The 15,500-nt window shown below is 38.1% G+C and overlaps 1 protein-coding gene across 3 annotated transcripts in view; it reads right to left on the bottom strand.

Annotated features, from left to right (window-relative positions):
* DYNC1I2 (dynein cytoplasmic 1 intermediate chain 2) overlaps nt 1-11,480 on the bottom strand; it is a 29,762-nt gene extending 18,282 nt beyond the window's left edge. The window contains exons 1-4 of one of the 3 annotated variants that reach the window (XM_074873222.1): nt 11,336-11,480; nt 9,399-9,516; nt 7,800-7,914; nt 4,352-4,442 (exon numbers count right to left, since the gene is read on the bottom strand). In XM_074873222.1, the coding sequence (XP_074729323.1) occupies nt 4,352-4,442; nt 7,800-7,914; nt 9,399-9,506 (314 nt within the window). In that variant the 5' untranslated portion in view covers nt 9,507-9,516; nt 11,336-11,480. Of the gene's footprint in view, nt 1-4,351; nt 4,443-7,799; nt 7,915-9,398; nt 9,517-11,098 lie in introns of all 3 variants that reach the window. The other 2 variants (XM_074873221.1, XM_074873223.1) reach the window with 2 other exon arrangements.
* Nucleotides 11,481-15,500: the final 4,020 nt, after the last annotated feature.

Genomic DNA, 15,500 nt, shown 5'->3' on the forward strand with positions numbered 1-15,500 from the left:
ACTATGAAATGCTAGAGTTACAGTAAGCTTACAGTTATTTCATTGTTTACAAGAAACAAAGCAATGTAACATCAGTTAAGGGAAATTCAGCAAACATTCAGTGCAATAATACATGCAGTAAATACAAAAGTTAAAAAGCAAACATGGAATTCAGAGCTATTAGAAAAGAATTATTTTAAAGATTGAAAGTTAAAGATCTGCAAACAAACGTAGCCTTTATGAGAGGCAAATAAAAATATTTTAAATACTGGCAAGAACCATTAAAAACTTCAAAGTCCTTTTAAAATCTGTTCAGATTTGTTCGTGTCATATGAAGACAGATTTGTTAACGTAATGCAATCTTGCCCAGAGCAGTAAATATGTGGAGGAAACTGTCATATTGGTAAAGGAAATGAGTCAACACATAAGCCTTTTGGTAGAGGGGCAAAAATGCATTTCCACTGGGATAGACAACTGCTAGAGTTTCCAAGATGTGACACTGCAGTAATTATGGGTTAAGCACTGCCTTGGGCTTATAAGTGTCATCTGATTTAGAGCCAACTCCATTTAAGATATTTAAATCTCTTAGAAATAGTGGCTTTATATGAATAACACATTTCAAAGTCATGTGGAATAATGAACAGAATAGATCCATTTCAAGTCACTTTTGTACCAGACAAAATATGAAGGAGGAAATAGATCTTCCCTCTCCCTTCATTTTTAGTCTTCATTCCTTCTCCACAAATTTTCATTTAGTCTACTGCCTGCTATCAGGCTTAGGCAGAATTTTAAAACAAGCTTATAAGAGAGATTAACAGATGAACATGCATGGTTTTCCCGAAGTTCTTAGATGCTATTCTATTTTTAAAAAAATCATATTTTATAAAAAAAATTATAAAGAATATGTAATATTTTGCTATGATAAAGGCAATAAAGGGTAATTTTCCATTTCAATCCCATACATGGTAATGTTCTTATGAGCCAGGTGCAGAATTCCTAGAGGTAAAGTTGATCTCAAAAAATGTACAGGCAATGCCATAAACACTCATAAATATGGGTGTGTCATGCACTACCTTGTTCTTGTAGAAGGTATGATTAGAAAAATAATTGCTTCTAGTCTACTTAAGAATTACAAATCCACTGTCTTCATCTTTAGCAAATCATTCTACATAACTGCTATTGCATCCACAGAACACCTAAATCTCTAAAACCTTTCCATATCTTAGAATACCTAAATCTCTAAAAGCTTTCCATATCTTGTGCATCAGAAAACATACCATTTTACCATAAAGTTAATTACTTTGAGTATACTTATTCTTTTGGTCTCTGCTGTTTTTCTTGACCAGACTTAAGCTTGGAGTTTAATTTGATGCCTAAGATTTCAAGCTGGATATTGTTCATATGTTGTTCATCATGCATTAAGAAAAAAAGGAAAAAAAAAGCAAATAAAGCAAAACCAAACCACCACCATCCCCCGAACCTTCATGTTGCTTCTGCAAAGGATGACTTACCTACAAATCCAAATGCTGCCTTACTACAATACTTGTAAAACATTTTCTCAATTTTTTCAATCCCACTTGAGAGGATCTTGGGGAAATGGCTACAAATTTAAAAGGCTCCAACTTTCACGCCTGCTTAAGACCTGGCCCTTACTGCGGTTACTTTCCTGTTTTCAAAGCATTCTTTTAACTTTCAACAGTTGTTTCAGTGGTACCAGGGATAGTCTGCCTTTTAAAATAGCTCAAGTCAACAAGCAGGATAGGACATACAGTTATATCTTTCTCAGAGATATTCTTTTAAAATAAAGGTAACATTCCGAGACAAAATTCACCTACTATATGTGTACCAGAAGGATGTAAAATACTGTTTGTTTTGCTTTCCAGATGTTTATTATGCCTTAAGTTAAATGAATTTACCTACAAGCTTCAGTGAACAAAGTTCCTATTCTTCCACGTGTGCTTGAACTTCTCCATATCCAGGCATATTCCTAATGCTTTCCCTATCTCCAAAAAGTATTTTCTGCATTTAAACTAATTCTATGAAACACCTACCTAACATAAAAGTAAACCAACTGTATCAATTTCCAGTCTTGAATTTATACTCTTAACTGACGAAAAGAAAGAAAGAACAGTATAAAACTGGGAACCAGAACTTTTTACTGATGAAAATAAAGCAAGACAGATGGAAGTAACAGCAGGAACACAGTCTGAATGCTGCTCTACTAATTACTAAATAAGTAAAGTTACTGGCAAGATTCAGCATCATAGAGCAGAAAATACTAAACTGAAAGTAGATCATCTTTGTAAAGTATAGCTGCAGCATGACCAGAGAACAAACGGCCACAGACCAAAATAAAAAAAAAAAAAAGAACTGAAATAATACACTAATACAAAAGGATTTTTTTAAGATTATCAAACATAGTGGAACAACTCGGGCTTTCTAACACATCTCATATTGATATGAAAGTCACCTGTGACATGATAGATATAACGCTAAGGGATATCACACAGTCCAACTTCTCCTGTTAACTTTCAGGTTCAAGTGTATGTGTACATTAGGAATGCTGTACAAACTTGTACTAATAGGATATAGACAACTGTTCACTGGGGGAAGGGAAGAATGTTACCCAATGGTTGGAGAACAAGCAAGGGAACTCAATTTAGCTAGACTTTCATACTTCCACACCTTCAAGACCACAATCTTTCTATGTTTCCACATTGGGGAAATTGTCAAGAGACAGATTTAGGTTTAAAGTTTGCAAATGCATGAAGCTATAGAGACTTAGGATACTAATTTTCTCAAGGCTTCGTAAGAAAATGTATGCATCCAACATTATGTTACTATGTCTGAGGAACATACAATCAGAGAACACAGTACACCTATGAGGTGGAGATAAATTCAGTACACAACATTGTATTCAACTAGATATGTGGCCTATACATATTGCTTCATACTGCATTTAAATTATGTATGCATGGAAAGAAAATATTTTCAAAAAAGTCATGATCATATGATTCTTGTTTTTTCTTCTAGACAGTGAATTTAAATATAAAATGACAGTTTAGTAAGTAATAATCACAGATTTCAAATAATTTAAAATTTGCTTGTTAGTTAAGGAACAATTATATTGATTCTTTATTAACATGACAGGTGAATTTCAATTGCATAGGGAATAAGCAACGTGCAAGATCGGTTAAAAAAAAAGTTTGCGTTCATAGGGTTCATATCTGCTGCTTGATGTATTCCCTGTTTTAACTTAATGGTTGCTACTTAGAAATAGGCACCTTGTAACCTTTGTTCAGGTCATTAAAATCTTGAATATTTTCAGACTAAGATTGCATATAGTCATGCATGCATAATCCACACACATAGAAGACATTTACTGCAGTCTTTTTAAAAGATGATTCAAAGTGCTGTAAGTATTCACCCTTTCTCCAAAACAGCTACTCATATAAGCACAAAAGTAACTGATAACTGCTTTAGTAACTGTGCTTTAACTAAACTTCATTCACAATGCATACTCAGTAAATTTTAAGTACATGAATTTAATTTGCTGAAAAAATATAAGTTACCAAAATTAATTAGGCAAATACTGCTCTTATTTGCAGATTGTGCAAAAACAGTAGAAATACCCTTTGGAAGTAGCATTTCCCACCTCAGCACCCATATATTGCCACTCTGAATTCCTAGTTTAACAGAAGTATTTATATGACTCTCTTTAGAGCAGCATTTCTCAAACTGCCATGCACAAAAAAATGGTCAAATAGATGTAGCAAGTACTGGAACTGAAAAAAACCTATGGCTGTACTAATGTGGTGCTATGTTTTGGTCAAATGAGAGTGTGAGTGATATAGGTATGTTACAGCAATGGCTGCAAAGTGAAATAACAAGAAATACTGTTCTGAGTTCCAAAAAAAAAATTAAATCAGAAGCAAGGCAAAGTTTGTAGACAGTATCTTTTATTGGACCAACTAGAATAGAGGGAAAAAGGAAACAGCCTATCATCCATACACACCTTGCTTTAGAAAAAGCTGGGAAGAGCCCTGAAGTTGGACTTTGCCAGTTTTCTCTTGTCCTGAGACATTAATGCTTACAAGAACATTACCACAAGACATTCAGACTCATTTTACTTTAAACTTGCAAGTTTAAACAACTCCACATTAATGCTGGCAATTTTAAATTAGAAAGTGTAGTTCCATTTCAAATTTTAAAATAAAGTACTTCTGTAAAACAGTCACTGTTCACAGATTCAGTAACACCATAACCTCATATTACACTACAATCAAGCAATTAACCTTGATTTCTTCTAAAGCTTAATTGTTCAGAACACAGGTATTAAGCGAAGGAATATATGACAAGGAAAGCATCATACCTAGATCCAACAGCGCCATCACCAGAGTCCTGGCTTCCAGCCTCACTTGGCGTACTCACAGATTTGGAAGACGGGGAGGTAGGAGGAGGGACTAAATAGTGAAACAGACAGGTATCCGCTGTTACTACTCGCAGAGGTTGCACAGCTTAGGATGTTTTCAAATTAATTTAACATGAAGTATTAAAAAAAAAGTGATGGCAAACAAAAAATACATGGATGAAAATGAACAGTAAAAAGAGAGGGGAAAAGACAATGTTAACAATTCATGCTGGACTTTCATGCAGTTGTTTGGCATTTATGCATCTGGAGCATACAAAAAAAGACATGGAGGGAAAGACATTTAAGAGAAAATGAATTGAAAATATATTTTTAAACTGAACTTCTGACAAATGATGGCATTAATTCTGAAAGGGTGATTTCCACTAAATCATGTTGCTTAAACAAAAGGAAGATAGTTGTTAATATAGCTTTGACATCAGTTTTTCTTAAAAATTAGACACTGAATGTATTTAACTGGTACTTTCGTTTCAAAATATATAATCACTGAAGTGTGGACCAAAAGAAGTGGCTTTGTCATACAGCATACTGTTATTTTTGTTCTAGTTTGAATCAAATCAACACAAATCCTGTGTATTACAATGAAGTTGCTAGTGTTGGGTTTTGGGGGATTTTTGTTTTCTTTTTACTGGACAAACAGTCTAGTACTGTTATAATGAGACTTCTTCTTAAAAGTCAGTTCATTTTCAGCATGAAGATGAAGATTGCAATTGCCGTTTAAAAAGCAACATGTTTTTTGGAACTGATACATAATAGTGAATGATATCATGCAATCTGACACAAACACAAAGCTATCGCAGTATTTCTTTCAACTTTTTAGAAATAGTGAAACTCATTATTTAATGAAACTTCAGTTTATGCTTAAGAATCAAGGTGTGTGTTGAAGGTCCTTATATGTTTCATTTTCTGCGATATGCAAAACATTCATAGAACACGTTCACTCAACAACCCTTAAAAAGAACCTTTAACCAGCTGAACACAAGTTATGTAAATAAATTCGTATCCACTCTGTTAGTGGTCAGGCAAGGGAGAATTCTGAATTTAGATCTGCAACATTTCTAGAGAATTTCCTGAAATCACAAGTATATTGTGAATTCTGAAGAATGCTTCCATTCCATCCCAAAACAGAGACGTGACACTGGTTGACAAAAATTCTACCCTAAATTTACAAAAATCACAGTGAATACTTTGATTTATTAAAAATTCATTCCTCCTATGGAAGAGACTTTTACAGAGTTATACTTCATAAATTCATACATGCACACACTTACACTTTATACATATATCTATAGAAATATGGGTGTATATGTGCACATATAAAAGGGTGTATATGTGCACATATAAAAGGGTGTATATATTCAACTCATCATCACCATCTACTGAATAACTTATCCTAAAGTAAATGCCCATAAAGCTTTATATTCCTACATTATTTTTGTGCATTATCAGAAACAATGACATTTTAACGTCAGCCTTTCTTAATGGAAGGGGTGATATTAAAAACATATCTTGTTCCCATTTACAAAAGCCAGTCAGGTAGGCACGGCCAGAAGCAGCCAGTGACTTAGCTTTGATGCTGCAGTGCCCTCGTGTGGGACAAACCGCTTTTAAGAAAGTCTTCCCATTCGTGAGGTGAAACATATTTAAAGACCAGCAGTCTTGTGAAAAGACCAAGCAAAATTCCTCCTACCCCAACAGAGGATGAAACTATAATACCTTCTTGAAAGATATTTTGGTTCACTAACTTATGACTCTTATTAATGAGTATGGTAGAGATCAAAAGCATACTTACATTGTGAGGGTCCCTTCTCCCAAAAGAGAGCTACTTCTCTCTGGCAGTTAACAGGACAGTAATTGCCTTAGGAATTTTTAATACAATTTTCTATGAAGTAGTCTAATCTCAAGCTATCCACCTACACCGACAATGCAAGCTCGAGCTATCTGCACACCAAGCTGGCCAGCTCTAAGTTACCTTCAGTTCAGGCATACGATCATTGTAGTATCGTACTTTGCCATTATACAGTCAGCAGACCGAGCCTGTGACTCAGGCATGGTACTGCGAGGTAGTGAGTGGGACAATTTAGCTTGATCCAGATCAGATCCGGGTATCTTGAAAGGGAACAGAATGAATTCCCTGTGCATCTGTGTATGTTGAAGGTTGTGGTTAAGCAGATGCTCAGTGGAATTAAACACAATGCTCACAGAGGTGTGCCCCAGTCTTACATGCTAGCACCTTAAAGAGCTTTTCACAAACTGCTACTCTAAGTCTACGTAGTGATTTGCTTTGAGGACTGACTATCCAGTCATTTTTAGATTCTCTCACAGATTCAAAAAACCAATCACCACCACCATAAGCATTTCTGCAAGAGTTTCATCAGTCGCCTTAGCAAAACCTCACACAAGAAAGTGTTCAGTATTTGTCTGACAAAATTTATAGTAGGTAAGAACCTATTACATAGAATGCTGTACACTAGTGCTAATGTAGCCCAAATGCAGTCTCTAAACTGTGAGAGCAGTTCAAACTACTAAAAATGACTGTTGTGGCCATTGGAATGGGAGCAGCTATAATGGTGTTTATTCCACGTTCCCTTTATACACTTGAGGACTATGCAAAAACTATTATGACTATATAGTCACAGATATACTATATCCATAACAAATTATTATTAATTTGCAAACACAATTGAAATAGACCCTCACCACTGAGCCAAACTGAACACTAAGTTTTAAACCCCTTAACTTCAGAGCTAGAGACAAAAAGTGGAGTTGAATTATCACCCTTTTTACTTTTGTCTTCCAGAGAGATGTGGCTATGTAAAGGCAAAAAGCAACAACCAATATTCTAACCCATCTAAGAGTGGCACAGATATAAATTATCATCTGTGATAGTTAAATGTTATAGTTAGGCTTGCTAGTCAGTCAGATATTTGAGATTAGGAAAATTAGGGTGTAAAGATGCAGAAAGGAAACTAGCTAACTTTGCACAAAAATATCAAAATTAAAATTTAGCATTATGAAAAAAAGGAAAAAATACAGGATAATAATGTGCAGGAAAAATAGGAAGAAAAAAGCCACAAAAAAATCCCCAAAGACATATATATTTTTAACTAAAAGACTCCAAATAATCCACAAAGTGTAAAATGTATCTTTTACAAAATAGTACTAGCAATGTGTACTGAAGCACATCACTTGACATTTGTAACAGAGATCATGCAGGACAAGATAGTATAAAACCCAGACATGTATAGCCCCAAAAATAGTGGCCAGAGTATTTTCATGCTAGTTATATGAATACCATAAGCCTAACAAAAAGTAACACCCTATCCCTCCCCAAAACCAAAACCAAACCACCTCCGCCACATTTATCTCAAACTAATATTAACATTCCTACCAACAGGAGACTCAGGTGTCAACCCCATGCTCTGAAGTAATGCTTCAGCTTCTCTTCTCTTCTTTTCAAGATCAGATTCTTCTTGTACAGGAAGAACTTCTTTCTTCTGATCAGTCTAAAAATAATTCCATAATTAAGTTACAGCATTTAACAGGTACTGAAAACTGTTTCATTTATTTTTTGAGATCTCATAAGTTCTTTTATGCTACTGAAACCTATCATCATATAGGTTAGATATTTGACTCTAGTAATTCTGATGGTCCTTTCTGTAGATAAAATAAACAGGAGACAGTAATCATAAAATTTTGTAGCTCATATAACATGCAAAAAGTGTCTCCTCATTTGTCAAAATGACTGACACTTCATAAGATCAAGAATACCTTTTTCACACTAATGCTAAGCACTGTAAAATACAAAGACTGAAAAAAATGTATCATGTACCTGTGTATAAAAGTATTTTAAAGACACAGTCATCTCATTCCATTTTTGAAATTACAATAAATTTGTCAAAGAAAACCCTATACAGTTAGAATGACTGGAAGAGACACCCCTCTTGCATCAAGAAAGTATTAGGACACTTGGCTAGATAGAGCACATGATAAAGTGTGTAGCAATTAAGAAAATATGTGTAAGATGAAAAAGTGATGATTGTCTATATGTGCATTTTAAGCTTTTTTTAAAACAAAAAGATCAAGAAGCTGTTCGGTAAGAAAGCTTTCTTTTGGACCTCAGGTTTCACAAAAAAAATAGGAAGTCTTAAAAAAAACTTTGCAGTAACTGCAAGTTTACAGAGCATTTAAGTAGCTTTCTTTAAGTTGTGTTATTATCTGCTAGATTTCACACACACACACACAAAAAGAACAAAAATTACTGGGCAGCTGCCCAGTCTTCAGTCATATGGTAATTTAGAACACCTACAAGATCATAACCAAAACACAGCGAAGTCTTGAAAAAGCACCCCAGAACATTCCAGCAAAAGTTTCATTTATGAGGTATAATCTGCATTCAGAAGAAACGTAGGAATGAATCACTGACTGACACATACTTTAGCAGAGAGAAATCCAGAAGACTGTTAACAAAGTCTAACATACAAGTAGCACATACATCGTGAGCATTGCTCTGATTTTAAAATTCAGGCTAAAGATGAGTCAATGAGCAGAAGAACATAGCACATTATTTGTACAATAATAATACTGACAGTTGGACAATTCATATGGACATCCTTGGAACTGCACTTCAGAAATGAGTTCTCTAAATAACACCATGACAACTCATGAAGCAGAGCTTTTGTGCAATACTTCAGTGATTTGATTAATGATGTCCCATGCACACAAGTAGTTTTAGAAATCCAAGCTTTATGCAAGTGTAGGACTTAAAAAAAATAAAATTAAAATCTAGCTTACCATATGGATAATTCTAAAAAACCAGAAGGTGTTTGCTCTTACCAGGAAACAAAATTGCTACTTTTGCATCAGCAACCAACCATTAAATAGATGCTCCCTGAATAACATGTAGCAAACGTCTAAGTGAACCTACCTTAAATTTTGGGCAAGTTACATATGCAAACAGTCAAATTTCACAGAAAAAATTATTTCTTACTTCTTTTTTCTTTCTTTCTTCCTCCTTTCTTTTCTTCTCCTCTCTGATTTGAGCTAATCGTTGCTTCTTGCGCTCCAACTCTGCCTTCAGTTCACTTTTGTCAGACATGGCTGTAACACTGATCAACAGAAATCATACCACTGTTTGGTTTTGGTTTGGGTTTTCTGGTTTTGTTTTTAAGATAGCAGCTTTCTTCTAAATAAGCTATCATTAAAGGAACTACATTAGCTTACTAAAACCAGAACTGTGAAAAGTCTTAACACAATAATTAAAAAAAAAAAATCATATTCTTATTTCCACATTTCTTTTACTTAACACATACTCCATACTAAAGAGATTGATTTAAAACAAACAGAACTATAACATGGTGACAGCACCCATTCCTAAAGTAGTTCTCATGCTGTTTGAAGGAACTGCTTTGAAAGCAACATTAGGCATTGAAGATGGGGCTATCTGACCTTGCCATAGGATTCTGTACAGCTCCAGAGCCAACCATGAGACAGGAAACAGCAAGGAGGGTACCAACACAAGATCTATCTTTTACATTTGAGTTCAACAGCTCAAACATTTGCATGCTATAACTCAGCAGTATGTAAGCTATCCTTCCACATACAGTTGTAGGATTCAAAATACAGATTTATTAAAAGATTTAGTATGACTGCTATAAATTGCAAGGCAATGTAAATACAAGTGCAATGGTCAAAAAAACCTGTAAAATACATGCTTTATCAATTTTTGCCAAAACTTTTTGTACACTGCTAAGAAATTGGTGGATCTTTTAAAGACAAAAATTCTACAAGTTTTGCTACATAACTAAATACAGACAAGAATGTCAACAATAAACAAAAGGTGAAAACAAAACCCACTTCAGAACTTAACAAAGATTTAGAACACAGGTATGAAAAAACTGTGTGAATGGGCTGAGTGAATAAAGGATCAATTTTACTGTTTTTAAGCAAATCCAAGTCACTAAAAAAAGTGCAGAAGTAGTTCTACAACAGGTGAGGGATCTATAAATGCTTTTACACTGTTTGATAACAAAGATATTAGATTAAACATTATTAATATCAAAATTAACACCTGCAAGTGTTTGCATAGCACATCCAAGCACACAAAAGGATTCACAGTGATGCAAGCCCCATGTATCTACCCCAATATACTCAGTAGTATGTATGTTGGGGTAAATGTATGTATTCCTCCATGATGCCTGCAAGCATTTAAGTGCTAATAAATAAATTTTAAAATATACTGTCGGCATTTTTAAGTGGCATTCCCGTGTCGCTTTAAAATAGTACTAGGAACGCGCTTTGTCACCACACCACGACTTCCCGCCCCCAGTCGTCTTTCTAATGCCGAGCCAGGAGAGCCAAGCGGCACAAACCGAGCCAGCCCCGAGGAGCGGAGCGCCCACCCCGCCCCACCTCGAGATGACAGCGCTACGAACCGCTTGCCGCCAGCAGCAAGCTCCCCACCCAGACCCCACACGGGTCGTACCGGGGAGGGAGCCTGGCAGCGCACTCCCGCCCTGACAGGGCCCTACCACACCCTGAGGCCCAGGAGAAGGCAGCACTACCGAACCCCCCCGGCCCCACCCTACTGCCGCGCCCCTCACGCGACAGGGCGAGGCCGAAAGGCGGCGGATCCCCGCCGGGAGGCGGCGGCGCCGAGTCGGGCGCGGCCGCCGCGGGACCCCCGCACACCTGGCAGCGGGACCTCCTCCTGCTCCGACCGCCCCTCGCCCCAGCGCCCCGCTCCGCTTCCGCCGCTCCACAAAGGCACCGGCAGCTGACAGGCAGCAGACTACGGCGGGCGCCCAGGATCAAACCAGCTCCGAAAGCGTTGCGGGATGCGCCGGAACTTGCAGGCACTGCGGAAGGACACGGAGCCTTGTAGGGCACCGCGATGCGCTCGGCCACCAACGCCCCCCTCGTTCGCACCGTCGGGGGCAGCGATCTGGAAGGAATTCACACAGGGAGGGAGCGTGAGACGACGCGGGGATGGGCTGATTCAGAGGCCGAACCCCTCCCGGGAAGCGGGGACGAAGCGGCTTTAAGAACAACGACGCCCAGCATGCAACGCGCCCCGCTGGGCGGGCCTCGTCCCCGGGGCCCGACGGCGCGAGGGCGGTGAGGCCGCGCGTTGCACGATGGGAGTTGTAGTCTTTTGGGGGGACACACCGGCCGCGCCCGGCGGCCGCCGGGTCCGGGAAGCGAGCGCCACCGCGTGCCAGGGGCGGGCCGGCGGGTGCGCGCGCAGGCGCGATCTGCTTCGGTGACCGGGGGGCGGCGGCGGCTGGGTGGCTCGCGCGAGGGGCGCGGCAGGGCCTTGCGGCGCCCCGAGGCAGCGGGCGGCCCTGAGGAGAGCAGGCCCGGACGGGGCCCCGCCTGTGTCGCGCTTCGCCTTCTCCCGCGGTTTGGCTTCCCGGGGCGGGAGGACCCGCGCTAGGCACTGCCGTGCCAGCAGTAAACGAGTCAACCCGGTGCGCTCACTGTATGATTTCAGTCGTAGGCTAGACTGGGTGGTAGCCATGATCGCTGCAGTGACCTGAGGATAAAATATATGAAAACCTTATTTGCTGTGGGCGTCAGGCTAGGGACAAAATTACCCACACTAAGTCTGCTTTGCATGGATGTCAGCAAGTGGAGTTAGGTTGTCAGGTTGATGAGCCATTATACATTAGCAGACCGCATGGAATAGGCTGCCCAGGGAGGTGGTGGAGTCACCATCCCTGGATGTGTTTAAGGGTCGTTTAGATGAGATGCTGGGGGATATGGTGTAGGGGAGAACTTTGTAGAGTAGGGCTGATGGTTGGACTCGATGATCCAAAGGGTCTTTTCCAACCTGAATGATTCTGTGTGTGGAATGGGGTAAAGCTGTGCTAAACCCAAGCTGCCTCAATGAGCATCATGTGGGAATGAAGTTCATTTTGATACAAGTAGCGACCTGTAGTAAGTGGCTTTGTTGTTCCCCAGTCATCCTAAATTAATATTGCCACTTGTATCCTGTGGAAACTTATATCAAGTTTTTCTGCTTTTTTTTCCCAACTGCAGAGCTAGTGCTACTGACTACTATCTCAATGAAGTGCTTAATTCTGCAGACTGATGATCTTCCAAAACTGGGCTACCAAAGCAGAATTAATACGGACAACTCATATAGTTCAAGTGGAGCATGTGTTCACAACACTATATGAAATGACTTTTTTAGAGGCAATAACTATCAGCTTCAGAGACGGTTAAATTTTCTGCTATTACAAATTGGAATAATATATTTAAAATCATTGGATCTACAAACATTTATGTCTGGTGAGTATATCTTCTGAACTCCTGCTGACAAGCACTGGAAAAAGATTGCATTTGCAGTCAAGCTCTGTCAGGCTGCAATTCTGTTATGTATAATAAACTGAACAGGTTGGTTGGTACTTTGCCGGGATAGCTCCCAGGAGAACTTAAATTGCTGCAGGAATCAGTGTTGATTATTTACTCCTCTGTAGTCTTGCATGTGAGTCAGGGTTCCTACTGTACCTCAAGAAAAATTAGGAAAACTGTCTGTTGTCTAGATGGCTTCTGATCATTGAATAACCCTCATGCATTTCATAAGAGTATGGGTGTTACCATTCAGAAAAGCTGTAAGTGAAACTGTCAAAGAAAATTGTATGATGTGCAAGAGAAGGGGTTGTATTTTTCTTCAGAGATGGAGATATGAAGATGATAGTAATGAACTTCCACAAACAGCTGTCGTATTTGAATTTATTTGCCAGGATTTTTTAATATCACTTACAATAATGTGTACACCTGAGAACAGGAATATGTGTTTTATTTCTGTATTTCACAAAAGCTTCTTGTTTGGCCATAAAATATTAATTTCATATTTGAAGCTTTCCAGTAATATTTTTCAAGTTTACATTTAAAATTATGAATGTAGGAGCCAGATATTTCACATTTGTAATGAATTTAGCCAATTGATTTTTGGTAATTGATCTTCAACCCTGAAGTGTTACTTCTTGGTCCTGAACCTGCATGTATTTGCCTAAGGTCACGTTATTATTTTTTACATTAGTCTTTCATTTTAGAACACAGTAACTACAATAGCTAATTTTTGCAGCACTGACATCCCCCCCCTTTTTCTTTGTAAATGATAGCTATAGTTTTCAAGTAGCTTTATCTGGGTCAGTTTAGCAATGACACAAACACTGACAGAATGCTAACTCTATACAAATACATTTGTGATTTTGTGATTGATCTCACAAGTAATAGTAGTTTAAATGATACATTTTTCATCAGCTGGAAGGCTCATGAGGTATATGGTGGGTGGACAGGTTTGAGAAAGTATACTGGTTGTAGATGTTTACAAGTGTTTTCATCTAGCCTCAGCTTCTTGGTGACAGTATTTTTTGGTATAATGAATCCCATTTTTATAATCGTCACTAGGAATGTGGAGAAGTTACACAGTGAGGTGGACCCTTTCTGTATCTAGGACCAGGAAAACAGCTTGGAGGGAATTTCGTGCACCCATCCTATGCATTGGGTCTAAGATGAACACAGCTTGGTTAAGATGTGAACACCAGCTTTAGCAGTGATTGTGCCCATGAAACAGAATTTGTGTATTACTGAGAAGTAATTTTGAGACATGTAAAAGAATGATAAAGATAAATCAGGTCTCTGCTGCAGATGGGATCCAGACTAAACAAGAAGATGTAATTCAATTCAGAAGAGCCTCTACTTTTGTCTTTTGGAAAACATTAGACTTCCGTGCTGCCTGAATCAGAAGGGTAGATAGCAAAGGCAACTGGCCCTCAGCTTGCTTTGCCATCTCAATGGGCTGCTGGAGAACACTGACTTGCTCTGGAGCATGGGCCAGAGATCTATGCTGGAGAGGGTAGTTCCCTTCTCAAGTAACTGCCTTGCTGCACTGTCCTCTCTAGCAGTCTGAGACTGGGAAAACGCCGCTGGCTTACCTTTCTCCATTGAGGCTCCATTTTAATTTTCTTTTTTTCTCATATTTCAGGAAAGTTAAAAGTCCATCTTACAGACTTGCTGGAATTGAAATAATCATGAAGATCTCATCCCATAATGTAAAGATGTAATTTTTCTAGTATCATTTAATAGTCTGTGCTTTTCACTTAGAAAATTTGCTGCATTGCTAATCTAGGTTTCTCTCTGTCCTTCTTCCCCCTTTCCTATTTCTGCTAGGTGGATGTATTTTTCTTCTGTTGTGTCAAAATAAGGTGATGGTGAATGATGGGTCCTTTCTGAGATGAGAACACTTTTGCAATCTGGTAACCTTTGCCACAAAACACATACACTAGTGAATGGTCCAGCACTTAAGAGTGATTCACTACTAAGCATTATAGAAAATAGGTTTACCAGTTGAAAAATTCCAAGGCAAGTTCTCCTTCCTCTGTGTGGTCTGTGTACGGTACTCTCATTTTTTCCTATTATGTGGTTAAGAAGAGAGGAGATAATGGGAGCTTCTTAAGGGATCCTGTAATGCACCAAAACCTGCACTAGTTCTAATGGTTTTAAGAGAGAGTATGGAAACTGCCAAGAGATCAGCCAAAAAGAACTATTTTCAGATATGCCAGGCTATATTCTACCCTCAGTTTGTGCATCTATCTCCCATTAACCTTTATGGAAGTTTTGTGTATTCATCAAAGGGAGACTGTGTTAGAATATTGGTTAAGATGATAACAGAGTTGCTTTTGTCTGTATTATGTTAGTGTTATTTGCCAAAAGATAATAGGATAAATAAGGTGAGAGAAAGTGTTCACTTTTTTTCATGGGCTTTATTTACCTTTTCATTAAGAATTAAATTATTTTTCTGTATGTAAGTAAAAGGGATGTCTTATATAATCCTGAAGTATATTTTAGATGAGAATTAATAGGAACAAAGGCACACTAAAATACTAAATTTTACTAAAAATGAATGCACTTTGCATCCAGTGACATCAAATTATCTCATTCTAGAAATGTTAAATAATTACCCATATCAAGTACTTCATAATTATTTACAGATTAAATAAGAGAATTAAAAAGTGACAAGACCACAGGGATTAGAATTTAGGATTCCTACAGTCTGGTCGTCTTAACCACAAAGTAATATTTA

Source organism: Strix uralensis, chromosome 6 (genome assembly GCF_047716275.1).
Source record: "Strix uralensis isolate ZFMK-TIS-50842 chromosome 6, bStrUra1, whole genome shotgun sequence".
NCBI classification, from domain to species: domain Eukaryota; kingdom Metazoa; phylum Chordata; class Aves; order Strigiformes; family Strigidae; genus Strix; species Strix uralensis.